At 37.1% G+C, this 16,117-nt stretch overlaps 2 protein-coding genes, 1 long non-coding RNA gene and 1 pseudogene across 3 annotated transcripts; 3 read left to right on the forward strand and 1 right to left on the reverse strand.

Annotated features, from left to right (window-relative positions):
- Window positions 1-6,301: 6,301 nt before the first annotated feature.
- Window positions 6,302-6,717, forward strand: LOC131622902 (uncharacterized). Its single transcript, XR_009290039.1, has 3 exons — window positions 6,302-6,329; window positions 6,421-6,463; window positions 6,554-6,717. It is a non-coding gene; the product is annotated as an uncharacterized LOC131622902 (long non-coding RNA).
- Window positions 6,718-6,946: 229 nt separating this feature from the next.
- On the forward strand, window positions 6,947-8,326 carry LOC131595377 (protein ENHANCED DISEASE RESISTANCE 2-like; annotated as a pseudogene).
- A 718-nt stretch (window positions 8,327-9,044) lies between these two features.
- On the forward strand, window positions 9,045-11,588 carry LOC131595387 (uncharacterized). The gene is made up of 4 exons (XM_058867733.1): window positions 9,045-9,905; window positions 9,983-10,561; window positions 10,652-11,476; window positions 11,541-11,588. The coding sequence occupies exons 1-4, from the start codon at window positions 9,045-9,047 to the stop codon at window positions 11,586-11,588; spliced, it is 2,313 nt and encodes a 770-aa protein (XP_058723716.1).
- A 2,984-nt stretch (window positions 11,589-14,572) lies between these two features.
- On the reverse strand, window positions 14,573-15,878 carry LOC131622910 (zingipain-2-like). The gene is made up of 2 exons (XM_058893923.1): window positions 15,415-15,878; window positions 14,573-15,338 (listed from the first exon to the last, which is right to left on the reverse strand). Exons 1-2 carry the CDS (start codon window positions 15,839-15,841, stop codon window positions 14,755-14,757), a joined length of 1,011 nt encoding a protein of 336 aa, XP_058749906.1. The 5' UTR covers window positions 15,842-15,878; the 3' UTR covers window positions 14,573-14,754.
- Between the last annotated feature and the right edge of the window lie 239 nt (window positions 15,879-16,117).

Below are 16,117 nucleotides of genomic sequence, written 5' to 3' on the forward strand. Positions count from 1 at the left end.
CGAAATTATTTACCCACAAATACTTTCAACATATATAATACTGAAACATTGGTTGTAGAAGAATCAATCAATATCAGATTTGATGATAAGCTTGGTCTTGAAAAGCCAAAGCAGTTTGAGAATTTTGCAGATATAGATATTGATATATTAGAAGCTGTAGAACCAAGAAGCAAAGTTTCAGAAGCTGAAAATCTCAGAAGCAAAGAATCAGAAGATCAAGTTGCTGCATCTTTAGAGAATCTCAGAATTTCTGAAGAGCCAACCGTCAGAAGATCTTCTAGACTCATTTCGGCTCACTCAGAAGATGTGATTCTTGGAAAGAAAGATGATCCTATCAGAACTAGATCATTTCTAAAGAATGGTAGTCAGAATCATTGACCAGAATCAGAAGATGAAAAGCTCTATTCATCATCAGAAGCAAATGCAATACAACACAGCTGTCATCAAGTGTTTATGATGGTGAACACGTGTTTGCACGGATGGTAAAAGCGTGAGTGAATCTGATGGGACGCCGCCCTAGGTAACTGTGTAAATCATTTCAATTACCACGTTCTCTCACCTAACGTTACTCATCATTTAATGCAGTTGATTTCATTTGATTATGTAACTGTTTTTTCTCATAATTTTATTGCATTCTTTTTCAAATCCGCCTCTATAAATATATTTCAAATCATAACGTTTATCCTTTTTCGGTCCCATTCTCTCTCTCCTTGTGCATGCACTTTTGTAACCTCTTTGCCCTTTTCTCTAACCCTAAGCGCAAACCCAGGAATATTTCTTGCAATCTCAGTACTGTTTCAATGGCTGCCTCATCATCTCTCAACGCTGGTTCATCTGCTCCTCTCCATCTTCAAGAAGAAGATCAGGAAATTGTTCCAGTTATCTCCTGCTCTATTTCCAAAAAGGAGTTGGAAGTTATCTGTGAACTTATGGTAGACTTTGATAGTCTTGAAGAACATGAGTTTCTTCTTAAAGAAGATATCATCTTTCAAGGATGGACTTCATTATTTGTTGAGCTCTGTGGACCGGTTTACCCAGATCTTGTAAAAGAATTTTGGGTGCATGCTGTTGTAGCTCCTAAATCTATTCTGTCCTTTGTTCAGGGGAAGTTTGTGGTCGTTACTGAAAACATCCTGAGAATGATGTTTGATCTAAGAAACCCTGAGGGTGCTCATGAAATTGATCTAAGGGCTAATTGGGATGAAGTATTGGTTACTCTCTATAAAGATGTGAAGAAAACTGATCGTGTCAAGGGCATGAAGGATCTCTACAAAATCTGGACCAAGATTCTTCTGGGGTGTTTCTATCACAGGAAAGCAACCCATTCTGCAGATTTTGTCAACAATGAGCAGAAATACATTCTGTATTGCATTGCCACTCAGAAGAAGGTTGATGTTATCTACATAATCTTCAACCACATGTGGAATGCTGTGAGGGATTCCAGAAATGCTTTCAGAAAGAAGAAGTGTACTATTATTCCTTTTGGAAGAATTATTACAAATCTGCTGGTTCATTCCAAGATTGTTGAGGACCTGGAAGATCAAGGGACCATCAAAGATCTTGTTGTTGATACTGGAAGTTACTTGAATGCTCTCACTTTGAGAAAGATGAGTATTATTGATGTTATCGTACAAACCCCTCAACCTCTTCCTGGAGCAAGAAGCAGAAGAGATCCTGTTCTTGCTGACTTTGAGTCCTTCTTCAGAAGTGAGCTTCCAGAAGTCAGAACTATATATCTGAACTCACTCAAGGAAAAAGAAGGAAAAGTTGCTCCTACTAAAGGTGGTCGCAAGAAAGTTTCCACTTCCAGGCCTGCTGCTTCAGAAGATGTTTCAGAAGCTGCACCTGATGCTGTTGTCAAGAAGGAAAGAAGGACAAAGCGAAAATTTGATCATCCTTCTGTTAACCAGGAAAAGGTAGTCCAAAGTGTAGCTGCTGCTACTGATGTTGTTGAAGCTGCTCAAGAAGAAGTTGTTGCTGAAGAAGTGCAGGAAGTTGTAGTTGAAAATAAAGATAGAGAAAAAGAGACTGCTGAGAAGAAGAAGAAGAAGAAGAAGAGAAAAATGAAAAATAAGAATGTGGAAAGTGAAAAGGCTGTTGAAAAGAAGGAGACAAGAAAAAGAAAATTAATCATTAATAATTCGGATGAAGAAGAAGAAGCTCAAGAAGCTGTGAATCAGCAAGCAGAAGCTGTGAATCAGCCAGAAGGAATTAATCAAGGACCAAAAACTCAAGTAGTTGAAGGTCAGAAGGCTGTTGATAATGAGAAGGAGAGACTGGAATCTACCAGAAGAAGAGAAATTTCTTTTGGGAAGGCAAAGATTGTGGAAGAGCAGAAGAGTAAGAAGCAGAGGAAACTGGAGGCTGTGTTTGAAGCTATTCAGAAGGTGTCCAAAGATATACATCTCTCTGAACCTGATTCTGTTCCTGCTTTACGTTCAGAAGTTGCACCAATAAATGTTGCTCAAACCCCTGAACCAATAAATCAACCAGAAAAAGCCCTATCAGAATCACCCATAAATATCCATGTTCTCACACCTCCTTCTTCTCCTGTAACCAAAACTCTTACTCCTCCTCATTCACCCATCACAAATGTTCCCATTCCTTCATCTCCACCCACAACCAACCTTGCTTCTGACCAGGCCCTTGAAAACCTTGTCCTTGATATACCACCCCTTCAAACTCTCTTTCCACCTCACACAAATATATCCATTTCTCAACCCCCACCTCATGCAAACTATGAACCCATTCCTTCCACCTCTCAAAATAATCCCTCTATATCAGATATTCCAGATTCTGCATCACATGAGCAATTGCTCCGTGATTGCAATTACACACCCAAGCTTCGTCCTGAAGCTGAGCTGGTAGTGTTAGATTCTGAGAATGAAGCATAATCATCCTTCCGTTTGGATAGAGAGCCTCAACCTTATTCTGTCCCAAACCCCAGATTCTCCCATAACCAAAATAAACTCCCGCCGAGCATACCCTATTGGTGTAATCTATGAAATGGTAAAGAGGAATATCAGAAGAGTCTTTGACACTCTCAGAATAGTTGAAAATGCTGGAGTAAATGATGTTGCTATGCGAAAATTCTAGAGGATCTTCCGAAGAAAAGAAGATGCTTATTTTGAAGAACTTCAGGAAATTTGTGTAGAACATGCTTCACGACCTTGTGGAATTCTGAGGAACTATGAAGACTTCTGGTTCAGTCGTCTTGGAGGGAGATATTGCTTTAAAGAGAAGAAATTCATTGATGAACTTGTAGAAGCGTGAATTTCTACGGAAATGGAAGCCAATCCTTGCAGGGATATTGTGGTTTGGAGACCTAAGTATCCAGTCCTGACTGGAGACTTCAAGTCCTTGTTTGACTTTCTGAGGGAAAATCCTTCTGAGGAAGACCCCAATTTGGTCATTCCAGAAGTTGTTGACCCGCCAGAAGTTGAAGGTCCTTCTGCCCCAAGGAATCTTACTGCCATTCTTCAAACTCTTGAGAATGGAGATTCTGATCTTCCTGCTCCTGAGTATGAAGAAGATGCTGATATGGGAGAAGCTGATGCTGAAGATCATCCTGCTAAGTCTATTCCTGTTGAGGAAAATCAAGATGATGATCTCACAATGGAAGCTGCAGTTTAGAATGTTGTCCCTCTGAACAGAAGTTGTGAAGCTTCTTCTCGCATGAAGCTCACTTCTGGTGAAGACTCTAGAGGTTATTCAGAAGAACCAAGCTGAGCTAGCTTCTCGCATGAACAAGCAAGAGGACACCAATGCTGAGTTTCGCTCTTTCATGGAGAGGCAGACTGAGAGCAATGCTGGGATTCATGACATGCTGGCCAAGATTATGTCTAAGCTAGGGTCGTCTTAGTCCTTTTGTGTCTTAGTAGTTTCTCTTTGTTTCTTGCATCTGTCTTCTATGCATCTTCCTTGTACTTTCTGATAATTCTTTTTTGCTATCAATGAAAATTATCTTCTTTTCTCTCATATTGTTTTGTTTTTTCATCTGAATCTTTTGTGTTTTTGATGTTATGACAAAAAGGGGGAGAAAATGTGATAAATGATCTGTTATATATTATCAGTTGCTGGGAGAAAGTCTCCATATTTCTAACAAGAAATTGCAAGTTCTGTGTCTTTGAGTGTTTTGCAGGAAGTGAAGATCTTCTTAAAAGCTCAACATGAGAAGAAAAGGCATGGGGAAAAGCAATTCTGTATGGAATCAAGCTCATGGAAATTGAAGCATGCTGAGTGCTGTGAAGCTTCAAGATCAGAAGCAAGAAGGAATAATGTTATGATATTCTGATGATAGAATATGCTCTAACACATTCTTATTCCTTATATGTTCTGATGCATGTTTTTGTTCTAAATATGCTCTGAAACATTATTATTTTATGCTTTGATACGTATTATATGTTCTGATACATATTTTATGTTCTGATTCATTCATGCTTTGACTTTTGTCGTTTAGTTTGTTCTGTAACATTTCAGGATGTAGAGTTGCTCTGATGATGCTCTGGTACATTCAACAATGTTCTGATACAATCTAGCATGCAATGATTAAAAAAGAAATTCAAGTTCTGAAGATGTCCTATGGAAGCAAGAATCAGAAGCTATGAATGTTCTGAAGATCTAAGCATATGTGATCGTCTCAACTGAAATGGAAAATACTCAGGGAAGTCCTTTACTTATAAATTTCTTCCAGTATTTATTTCAGGGGGAGATTATTTATCTTAGGGGGAGATTGTTAATCTCAGGGGGAGACATATGCACACACTATGTTTATATGCTTATGCTATAGCTGTGTAATTGTCTTTAGCCGTCTGATATTCTGATTGCAAATTCATATCATTTATATATGTTTTTGTCATCATCAAAAAGGGGGAGATTGTTAGAACAAGATTTGTTCTGATCAATATTCTTAGTTTTGATGATAATAATGTATATGAATTTTGTATGAGATAATATGGTACTCTAATACTATGCAATTTCCATTTCAGGAATTATATAAAGAGTATGCACAAAATCAGCGCAAGAAGCACTGACTCAGAAGGTTCAGCATGCAACATCAGAACATGGTCTGGCAAGACATCAGAAGATGGTCAAGCAGAATCAGAACATGGTCTATGGAAGCATCAAAAGAACTTGAGATCAGAAGCAGAAGCACTGAAGTTCTCATGGTATCATGCTCAGAAGCACTTCAAAGTCAGAAGACAAGAAGATGCTCTGCACCAAGTTGTTTGACTCTGATGATATTCAAACGTTGTTTACACAAACATCAGATCAGAAGCAAGTACAAGATGGCAGGCTATGCTGACTGACCAAAGGAACGTTAGAAGCTATTAAAGGCAACGTCAGTAGACACAGCGAAAGCAAGGCTCGAGGTAGTTGACAAAAGAGTGAAACATTAAATGCAATGATGTACGGATCACGCAAAGCATTAAATGCTCCCAACGGTCATCTTCTCAAATGCCTATAAATATGAAGTTCTGATGAGAAGCAAGGTTACGAACTTTGAACATAACACTCGATTCAAAAACGCTGAAATGCTGTTCAATTCAAAAGCTCTCAAACTTCATCTTCAACCTCACTACATTGCTGTAGTAATATATTAGTGAGATTAAGCTTAAACTTAAGAGAAAATCAAAGTTGTGATAATAGCTTTATAAGAAGCATTGTAACTCTTAGAATTTGTTTACATTAAGTTGTAAGAATTAGAGTGATCAGGTTGTTGATCAGAATACTCTAGAAAGTCTTAGAGGGTATCTAAGCAGATTGTTCCTAGAGTGATCATGTTGTGATCAGTATACTCTAGAAGACTTAGAAGTTGTCTAAGTGGAAAACCATTGTAATCTTGTGTGATTAGTGGATTAAATCCTCAGGTCAGGTAAATCACTCCAAGGGGGTGGACTGGAGTAGTTTAGTTAACAACGAACCAGGATTAAAATCATTGTGCAAATTTTTTTATCTTACAAGTTTTAAAGCTACACTTATTCAAACCCCCCCCCCCTTTCTAAGTGTTTTTCTATCCTTCAATATATTCTTGTTGATTTTTTGTACAAGGATTTGAGGGAACTGAATCAAAGTTGAGGGCTTTTTTTGTGTATTTTTGTAGGTGAGTGTGTATGAAGATTTTTGTATGTTTGAGAAAAGTTTTTGTAGAGAGTATTATCTCTTTTTCTTCTCTGCAGAGTTAGGGTTTAAAAGGAACTTTTGGTGTATGGTGTGTGTTGCAGATTATGAAGTATGGTGTTTGAATATGGTTTGGATTTTTTGCAGATTATGAAGTATGGTGTTTGAATATGGTTTGGATTTATGTTAGAGGACTTTCCTTGTCAAAGGTGATGAGCTTTACCTGTTCTATTTAAAATCTTTACATGCTTGATTAGATTTCAAATAATATTCTAAAAGTCATAATGCTTATTTTTTCAGGCTACTGAGAAGAAAATTGTGGAAGCTGATGCTTATGTTGCTGGTTAGTAGTTTACTTGTCATTGTTTTAGTATTAATCTCATATTACCGCAACAATCTACAATGCCTTAACCAATCATTGACTTGATATCAGCCTTTGATGTACCTGGAATTAAAAGATTAATCCCAGCAGAGTGGAGGGAAAAGGAGTTGTTCAATAACATATACGAACTTGTTGGAGTTCCTGTGGTCACAGTACAACTCAGATACAATGGTTGGGTTACAGAGTTGCAGGATCTAGAACTGTCAAGGTAATTCTTGAAAAATTTTCCTTCATATAAAAACTCCGATTTTAGATATTTAGTTTCAAGATCAAGCGATGATATAGAAACTTTCAGGATCTAGAACTGTCAGTAGATGTGGAATTACCGAAAATCTCTCATGTTTGACAAATTAAAAGACTGGTTTACGTATGGTTTCATTTCTTGCAGGATGAAGTCAAACTCATGGTGAAAATGGGCTTAGATGCCTATAGATTTTCCATATCATGGTCAAGACTTATTCCAGGTATGATAGATTGTTGCATCATAATCAAGACTAATTTCTAAAATAATTTCAAGAGCTGATTGTACTTTATTTGAATCTATAATTTTGTAGCTTCTTGAATCACTTGTTTGTTATTGTTACACCATATTGGAAAATATTAGACTTCAATAGCCAGCACAAAAAGGTGAGTTGACTTACATGTTTTCTGCGTTTGAAATCTCCATAACTCCGTTTTTATGTTTGATTATAGTTATGTTACGGTTTGACAATATGTTCCTTATATTTGTTTGATATTGTAATCTTTTCATTAGGCAGATCTAGGTGCAGATTGGCTCCAGTGTGGCAGACGAGAAGATGATTTGAGTAGTCGTCCCGGTTCCATAGTCCAGGTATTTTCTTATTCCTTTCATGAGTTATTAGATACGGTAATTTTCATCATCGAAATATTACTTCTAGTAATTTCTTACGATACGTGCTTTGCATTTGGACTTTTTCAGAAATATGCAGCAAATGGTGGTCCAGAATTCTTTTTTGTTATCAACATACAGGTGAGTATGACCTCAAAATCTTGATTATTTACTATATTCATCATCACCTTTAAGTATCATATTGTTAATTTACTTTTTCATACTCATATCATGAATCAGATGCCGGGAAGTCCCTTATATAACATTGCAGTCTATTACATGATGAAAACTACTTTAGAAGACAATCCTTTACTGAAAAGCCTTGTTGAAGGAGATGATACTTGAAGAAACTCGAGATTTAAGCTCATACCATATATTTATAAGGTTAGTTACATGCCTAAGATAAAATTTTAGATACATTTCTAATGTTTGTGACAAGTATAAACTTGGATTTCCTAGTGATTTTCTTCTCATAGGGATCATGGATTGTCAAGCAAAGTGTCGGAAAGAAAGCATGTTTGATTGGACAAGCGTTAGAACTATCTAGAGGTTACTAACATTGCAAAATCTTTGTAATCCTTAATAGTATGAAGTTTCATTTATTTCGTATGCTAACATTTTAATCGTGTGAATCATATTATTAGCTTGACATCGATGTTGGATCTTCAACAGTTGCACGAGGAGTGGCAAATCTAGTTCTTGGATACTTGAACAATTTGGTGGTAGAAATTGCATTTTTGATACAGGTAACAATAATTAATTGCGATTTGCCGACGATGTAAAACTTTTTATACTGACAGTGTATTATCACGTGCAGGGTAACACACCGGACGAGCTTCCTGAAGTCCCCATTAGAACATGTCGACTCAATCATATGGATGCAACCAAAGCAATTGCAGTGAATACTTAACTTCTAAAACTTGAAATATCTTCATATTTTTGAGGAACAGAAGCTGAGACTGTCTCCTATAGTATTAACAGCAAATAGGAGAAAAACAAAGTAAAGGATGAAAAGTGGTACATGTTGTTGAAGAACTTGTTGCCCTGGATGCTTCATGATATTGGTGTAGGAGTTTTTCCTTGTGAGATTTTACTGACGCTAATCACATTGTAAAGAAAGTTATTATTTAATAGTATCTATTTTAGGGTTAAATACGCTTTTAGTCCCTATAAATAAGGGACCCTGCACTTTTAGTCCCTCTAAAAATTTTCTTAGAAAAAAGATCCCTACAAAATTAGACGTCACGTAATATAGTCCCTCCCATTAGTTTTCACTAACGGAGTGTGACGTGGCATTGTTGACATGGAAAAAAAGAAAAATTAAAATTGCCACACTGGATAAGGAGATTAACTTAAACTTAAGTCTATCAAATACACATCTTCAGAAAACAAAAGTCAAATTCACACTCTCGTTCCCCCCCAAACTCTAACCCTAGCTGCGCGTGGTTTTGGTTCTCCATTGGTGGTCCCAGCTTCTGTGTGCTTCTTATTCTATCCTCTGCGTGGTCCCTCGCTCCGGTTGTTGTCTCCTCGTGGTCCCTCACAATCGTTGCTGTCTCCATCTTCGTGGACCCAGGTAAACGCACTTCTCCCAATTTAGAATTGTTAGGTTCGTATTATATTCACTTCTATTTAGTTTATACTTTATCTGAAGTCAACCTAAAACTGTTAGTAATATGTATTGGTCAGGAAATGATTACGTTTAAAGTAGTGTTTTATATAAAAGGTTGTTTCGTGAAAGACCCAGAGATTAGATACGAAGGTGGGACTGTAATTGGGTTTAACAACCAAGACATAGATTACTGGTCGTTTTATGAAGCACGTGACTTAGTGAAAACCATTGAACCTGACTTTGATGAAAAAACTGTTAAGATGTGGTGGAAACCTGGAAATGGTAGTTTTGAAGAAGACATATTGCCATTTAGGGATGACTCAGATGTTGCTGAGTTAGTGATGTTTGTTGTTGGAAATAACTGTGATGCTGAGATATTTTGTGAACCACAACCTGAAGAAGGTGGTAGTACCTTTATGGATAGGATTAGGGAGAAGGGGAAGGGCAAAGCAGATAATGAGAATAATAGTGAGGATGAATCAAGTGATGAATCAGTAAGGGATGTGCATTTTGATGATAGTGAGGAGGAAAGAATGAAGGGTTTTGCTGAAGAAATGGATGATGTGGTGAATGGAAATGCTGCTGAGCATATAAATCAAGAAAATGGGGAAGCAAATCCTGGTGCAGCAAGTCAACAAGTTAACAAAATTAGTATCACAGAAGAAATGGGGAAGCAACATGTCATTGAAGATGAATACATGACAGATGAGTTGGATAGTGGGGCTGAGGATGATAGTTCTGATGAAAGGCAATGTGTTATAAGGTTCAATGAGGAAGATAAACTGAGCAAGGATTATGTCTTCAAAGTAGGAATGGAATTTCGTTCATTGAGACAGTTTAAGGATGCCATACTTGAGCATAATGTGCTAAATGGAAGAGATGTGAAGTTTGAGAAGAATGATTCTAATAGATGCAGGGTTGTTTGCAAGGACAAGAAAAGTGTAATTATACAGTATTGTGTAGTAGGGTGTTAACATCCACAACTTTTAGGATAAAGACACTATTTGCAAAACATAAGTGTGGGAGAAAGTTTTTTAACAAAAGTGCTAAGGCAGAATGGGTTGCTAAGGTTATTGTAGATGGTTTGAAGAACAACACTAAGATGAAACTGAATGAGGTAGTTGCTGATATTAGACAAAGGTATTCCACTGAAATTCCAGGGTGCAGGGCATTTAGGGCAAGACAAATTGCAAGACAAATAGTTGAGGGGGATTCAAGCAAACAATTTAGTATGTTGTGGTCTTATGGTTCTGAGTTGAGAAGGGCTTCAGCAGGCAATACATTCAAAATCAACACTACTTCATTTGCCCCAGGATTGAAGCCTAGGTTTGAGAGGTGTTACATATCCTTTGATGGGACCAAGAAAGCATTGACAAAGGCATGCAGGCCCTTTATTGGATTGGATGGATGCCATTTGAAACACAAATATGGTGGTATTTTACTCATTACAGTGGGCAGAGATCCAAATGACCAATATCTTCCTGTTGCTTTTGCTGTAGTTGAGAGTGAAACAAAAGACTCTTGGAGCTGGTTTATGAAGTTACTTATTGAAGATATTGGAGATGGCAGATGGTGTTTCATATCTGATCAACAGAAGGTAACATGTAGTATCTTAAAATTGATTATTATTGTTGTTTAAATGTAACATGTAGTATCTTAATATTGATTATTCATGTTGTTTGAATAGGGACTGGTGCAAGTGTTTGAAGAGGAGTATCCAGCTTATGAGCACAGATTTTGTCTAAGACATTTATATGCAAACTTCAAAAAAAAGTTTGGTGGAGGAACTTTGTACAGGGATCTCATGATGGCAGCTGCCAAGGCTACCTATTTTGAGGCACATGAAGCAAAGATGCTTATGATCAAGGAGGCCAAATTGGAAGCTTATGAGTGGTTGGAGGCAATTCCCAAGAACAAATGGTGTAAGCATGCTTTCCCTTTTTTCTCAAAGTGTGATGTGTTAATGAACAATTTGAGTGAGTCTTTTAATGCAACCATTTTATTGCAAAGGGACAAGCCAATTATTACAATGCTTGAGTGGATTAGGAATTATTTAATGGGGAGGTTTGCGACCCTTAGAGAAAAAGTAGATGGATACAATGGTCAAATAATGTCTAAACCATTAAAGAGATTAGATAGAGAGATTGAGAAGAGTGCTAGTTGGAGAGCAACATATGCTGGTAGGTATTCATTTCAAGTTACCCATGTACTCTTTACTGACAGCTTTGTAGTTGACCTTGAGAAACATACATGTAGTTGTAACTTTTGGGAAATAGTTGGGATACCATGTAGACATGCAGTGGCAGCCATATATAGGAAGGTGGATGACCCAGTGAGTTATGTAAACAAGTGCTATCACAAGAGTACCTATGAGGCATGCTATAATGAAGTCATCACCCCTTTGAATGGCCAGAACAAATGGCCCAAAACAACTCAACCTGATATGTTTCCACCACTGTACAAACGTGGTGCAGGGAGGCCCAAAAAACTATGTAGGAGAGAAGCTGATGAGGTTAATCAGAATAAATGGCAGAGAACTAATACTAGTCATAGATGCAAAGTTTGTTTTGAACTAGGTCACAACAAAAGGACTTGCAAGAAAAACAAGCAAATTGTTGCCATAGGTGTCCCAACAAATGTACCAATTGAAGAGGGTCCAACAAGTGGTGTCCAAGAAAATGTGCAAAATGAAGAAGTTCCAACTAATAATGTGACAACTACTGAGGATGTGCCTACACAGGCCAGTCAAACTGCCCAAGCAAATGTGGCAGCAAAAAAAGAGGTATTCAAATTCACTTAAATGTATTGTTTACTTATCTGAATCATTCACTTAACTAATTTGTTTTCTTGCAGCATAAGGCTAAGGGCAAAGCTTCAAAAAATGCCAAGTCTAGAACAAGTGGTACAACACAACCATCAAACTCTTCACCTGTTGATAAGTATTATGAATGGGATGCTGAAACACTAGAAGCCTTGCTAGATTGGGATGATATTTTGGACATTAGGCCTTTGAGTGTGGATTCTTCACCCATCAAGAAAAAGGATGCTCAGCCAACAAAGGATAAAGAACCAGTTGCTGCTGCCAAGGATTCTGGACCATCTACTGCAACTACTGCTACAAAGGCTAGGGATGGACCCAAAATTTTCTTTGGCCCAGCTCCAAAAAAGCCAAAGAACAAACCACTCAAACAACATGTAGGTGCATCATTTGTTGGACAGGTTCCTCCTAAACCACCTACAACATCTTCAGCACAAGTGCAGCCCAAAGCAACAAAAAGTAAAAGTGATATGGATGTGGCAAAAAGGCAAAGTGATAGACTCAGAAGCCTCAAGACAAAGGCTATTCCAGGGCCAGGGAAAAAACCAGATGATCCATTGGTGATCGTTGAGGAGGATGAAGCAACAGAGGATTCAACAAGTGGTGTCCCCAAGATGAAGAAATGGGATGACATCTACAAAGGCTTAACTCAGCGACTCATGTTGTTTTTGTTGATTTTGGAAACTATTTTTTTGTAATCAACTGCTTTGTTTGTTATGGTGCTGTTTGTTATGGTTATTTACCATCTTTTGAGGCATTTATTTTGTTTAACTCAAGTCAACTTAATATGCTGCAAACATGTGCTAATTACAATGCATTATTATGTTATGGAATACAATTACTTATATATTCTGTGCTGTAATCAAATTAGAGGTTACTAATTATACTATGTCTTACTGTTAAATACGACAATTACAATGCATTATATATTATGGAATACACTTGCTGCTGTAAACAAATTATATGAGTCAATTTATAGGTCATTGTAGATAGGTCACTATGGAACCTGTCAAGTTAGATGTTACCCATATCCAACAGGTTTGTATCATACAAATTGTAACATTGCCAACAGGATTATAGCTCACTATGGAACCTGTCAACTTAGAGGTCTTGTAGTTTTTAAAACAACAACATGAGTAACAAACAATTATTAAACCCAATCCACAACATTGCATTCAATTTCAGAAACTTCAAATTGTACATTACAGAAAACTTAAAATTGAACATTACACATTACACAGGTTTTGCTAAACTTAAAATTGCACATGAACAAATACATTTAACCCTTAACACAAGATCCTTAACATTTACATTTTAGTAATAAATACAAATTAACCATGAACAAAATTGCTAAGCAAATTGTCTTCATCTTTCCATAAAATCCCTCTGCCTTCTGTTGGATCTGCAATTCAACATTCTTCTTCATTGCTGACTCATATAACTCCTTCAAGGCTTCAACAGATTGCATCTCTCTTGTCTTAGTTGGGTCATTTGTCCATTCTTCATTTAAACTCTCCGTTATGTTATGCCCTGGTTCCATATCATCATCCCATTCGAAGAGGTTGCACGTTTCATCGCTTTGCCAAAAGGGACACCTCCAGAAAAGTCTTCCTCGATTACGGCCGTTCTTGCAGCGATACGATGTCATACGAACATTGCAGGCACACATTCTCCATCTACGATTGCTCACACTTGTTGAATGAACTGCTGAAATCGAGTTGCCTCTATTTGAAGAAGACGCCATGGATTTCACGCGAAGCTGAAGAAGACGAAGCAGAAAGATGAAGAAGAATATTGCTTGGAACAATGAAGAAGGAAGAAGACGATAAATGGGTGAGAGGGGAGAATAAGGCAATGAGAGGGAACAATTAGGGTTTTCTGAATAATTATAATGGGACTCCAACGTGTCAAATGAAAACATACAGCTGGCCAGCCACGTCACCCTCCGTTAGTGAAAACTAACGGGAGGGACAACATTACGTGACGCCAAATTTTATAGGGACCATTTTCCTAAGAAAATTTTTACAGGGACTAAAAGTGCAGGGTCGCGTTTTTGTAGGGACCCCTGGCATAATTAACCCTCTATTTTATGATATGCTGAACAATAACCTATTCTTTTGTTGAATTCATGCATTGAATATGTAAAAGTGAAATAGATAAAGCTACATGAGACTGATTTAAATTAGACAGTGGCCTATTATTGTTAATTTTATATATATATATATATATAATGACATATTTATGTAATGATACAGAAATAAACTGTGGTAAGATAAATGGTTTAAAATACATAACATATATGCTAAACGTGACTATATCATGGCAAACCGTGACTATATCTTGAACCAAACTGTATGCTAAACGTTAAACCGTGGTTTTACCATATGACCACTGTAATCATGGCAAATATAAACCGTGGCCTTAATCAAACTATCTAAACTGTGGCCTATAAAAGCCACGGATGTCAAAAAACGTGGTGTATACCAAAAAACCGTGGACTATACTTTAGGCCACGGCCGCATATCCCACAGTTGGATTTTCGTGGCCAAACCATGGCCTCAGCGTTACGCCACAGTTATTTTGCATATAGCCTCGGTTTCTTGGTCGTGGCAGGAGACATTTTTTTTGTAGTGTAATGAACAAAGAGATGCCCGAGTGTTGTTGTATTTTAAGAATACACAACAAAACAATATATAGTTAGTAATTTGGGTTATTATTACCTATCAAGCTTTGTGCATGTCAGTATAAAATGTATTACATACTAATAAAATGTATTCAAACACTAATGCATTATAATAATTAATATATTTCTTTGATTGATTCATATAAGCTTATATTCATTACAATAGAAGCACAAACACGAAGAAGCCAAGAGCTTCAGAAAAAGGAAAACTTGGACAAAATAGAACACTTATAGCTACTTATAGCAACACAACAAGAACTGACAATGTGAAATTCATTTGAAAGTAATACTATATAGTGGGATAAGAAGCATGTGCAGCAATGCCACATTGACCTCTAGGGTCACCATTTTCCCTCAACACCCTCATGTACCCTCCTTCACCCCAATCTTTACCCCATTGATTCTTAATCAACCAATACTTTATTCCATCTTCCGTTACTCCATAACCAACCGCTGTAACTGCATGGTTGAAGGGTGTTCCACATGTTCCTGAATACACCCCTTCCTTGTATGACTGAAATTCACTACCAACATCGATCCCAACTGATATTGGTTGTTGTGTTACAGCTTGTAGTAGTTGTTGTTCATCATTAGCCGGTACATCTACAAAACTAGTTATTTTAGCTGCAGTTGTCATCTGATCATTTATTTGGCAGGTTTGTTGAACTTCTTGATATGGATAATCAGCTTCACTAGCGATACCATTGGTTTGTATTATAGATTGGAAGGCATTATCCATATAACCTCCACCACACCCATGGCTTTGTTGATCACAGTCAAGCAATTGTTGCTCCGACAGTGAGACCAAGTTACCAGTTTTGATTTTCGTAATACCTTCTACAGCAGCCACAGCTGAAAATGCCCAACAACATCCTGCAACATATATTTAATAATATCAGAAGATCAAGATTAGTTCCTTAATATGGAAAACAATTTTTATGTAACTTACCACAACGGCCTTGGTTCTTAACATCAGTGACAACTCCTTGTTCTCTCCAATCAAAATTTGTTGGAACATCATCATTAACATCGAACAGTACTGCATTTGACCCCAACTTAGAGGAAGAAAGTTGATTTGGAATCTTAATTCCAGTATATGAAGCAATAAACTCTTCGCTAGTCAAATCAGAATATGGATTTAGGCCAAGCTTGTAACTCTTGTTACCAGCATTGTTAAATTTTTCTATGTAATCCAAATTCTCTTTAAATATTTGTAAGCGTTTTTCCATTTCGACACTATCTGTGTATGTGCGTCCGTGTTTCATCATCCATTGCTGATGTTTTTCGACAACAGATGATTCATAGAGTGTGCGAGACATGGCTGTGTAAGCACATGCCCATAAGATCATGATACAAAAAGCAATAAGAAACTTCATGTTGTTTCTTTGGGTGGCTAGATATAGAAGATAATGTTTTGTGAAAAGAGGATATGAAGAAAAGTAACATTAGATACAACTATTTATAGAATTTAAAATTCAGTTTCTAACGTAGCCAGAAGGAGATTGGGTGAGTCACATTTTGTTTCTGGCGAAAATCTCGGTATACGTGAGTAGTACGTTGGTTACTTTAAGGTTGACTTGTAAACGTAAATATCATTTCCTCTTAATATGAATCAGCCAATAAATAAACTTCCCCTATAGGCTATATCACAA

Source organism: Vicia villosa, linkage group LG1 (assembly GCF_029867415.1).
Source record: "Vicia villosa cultivar HV-30 ecotype Madison, WI linkage group LG1, Vvil1.0, whole genome shotgun sequence".
NCBI classification, from domain to species: Eukaryota; Viridiplantae; Streptophyta; class Magnoliopsida; order Fabales; family Fabaceae; genus Vicia; species Vicia villosa.

Excerpts from the sequence above, each read along its gene's own strand:
- LOC131622910 (XM_058893923.1), bottom strand. The coding sequence starts at position 15,841 with ATGAAGTTTCTTATTGCTTTTTGTATCATGATCTTATGGGCATGTGCT. Across the intron at positions 15,339-15,414 it reads TAAGAACCAAGGCCGTTGTG|GATGTTGTTGGGCATTTTCA; the intron begins GTAAGTTACATA and ends TATATGTTGCAG.
- LOC131595387 (XM_058867733.1), top strand. The coding sequence starts at position 9,045 with ATGATTACGTTTAAAGTAGTGTTTTATATAAAAGGTTGTTTCGTGAAA. Across the intron at positions 10,562-10,651 it reads TCATATCTGATCAACAGAAG|GGACTGGTGCAAGTGTTTGA; the intron begins GTAACATGTAGT and ends TTGTTTGAATAG. Across the intron at positions 11,477-11,540 it reads GTAGGAGAGAAGCTGATGAG|GTCACAACAAAAGGACTTGC; the intron begins GTTAATCAGAAT and ends GTTTTGAACTAG.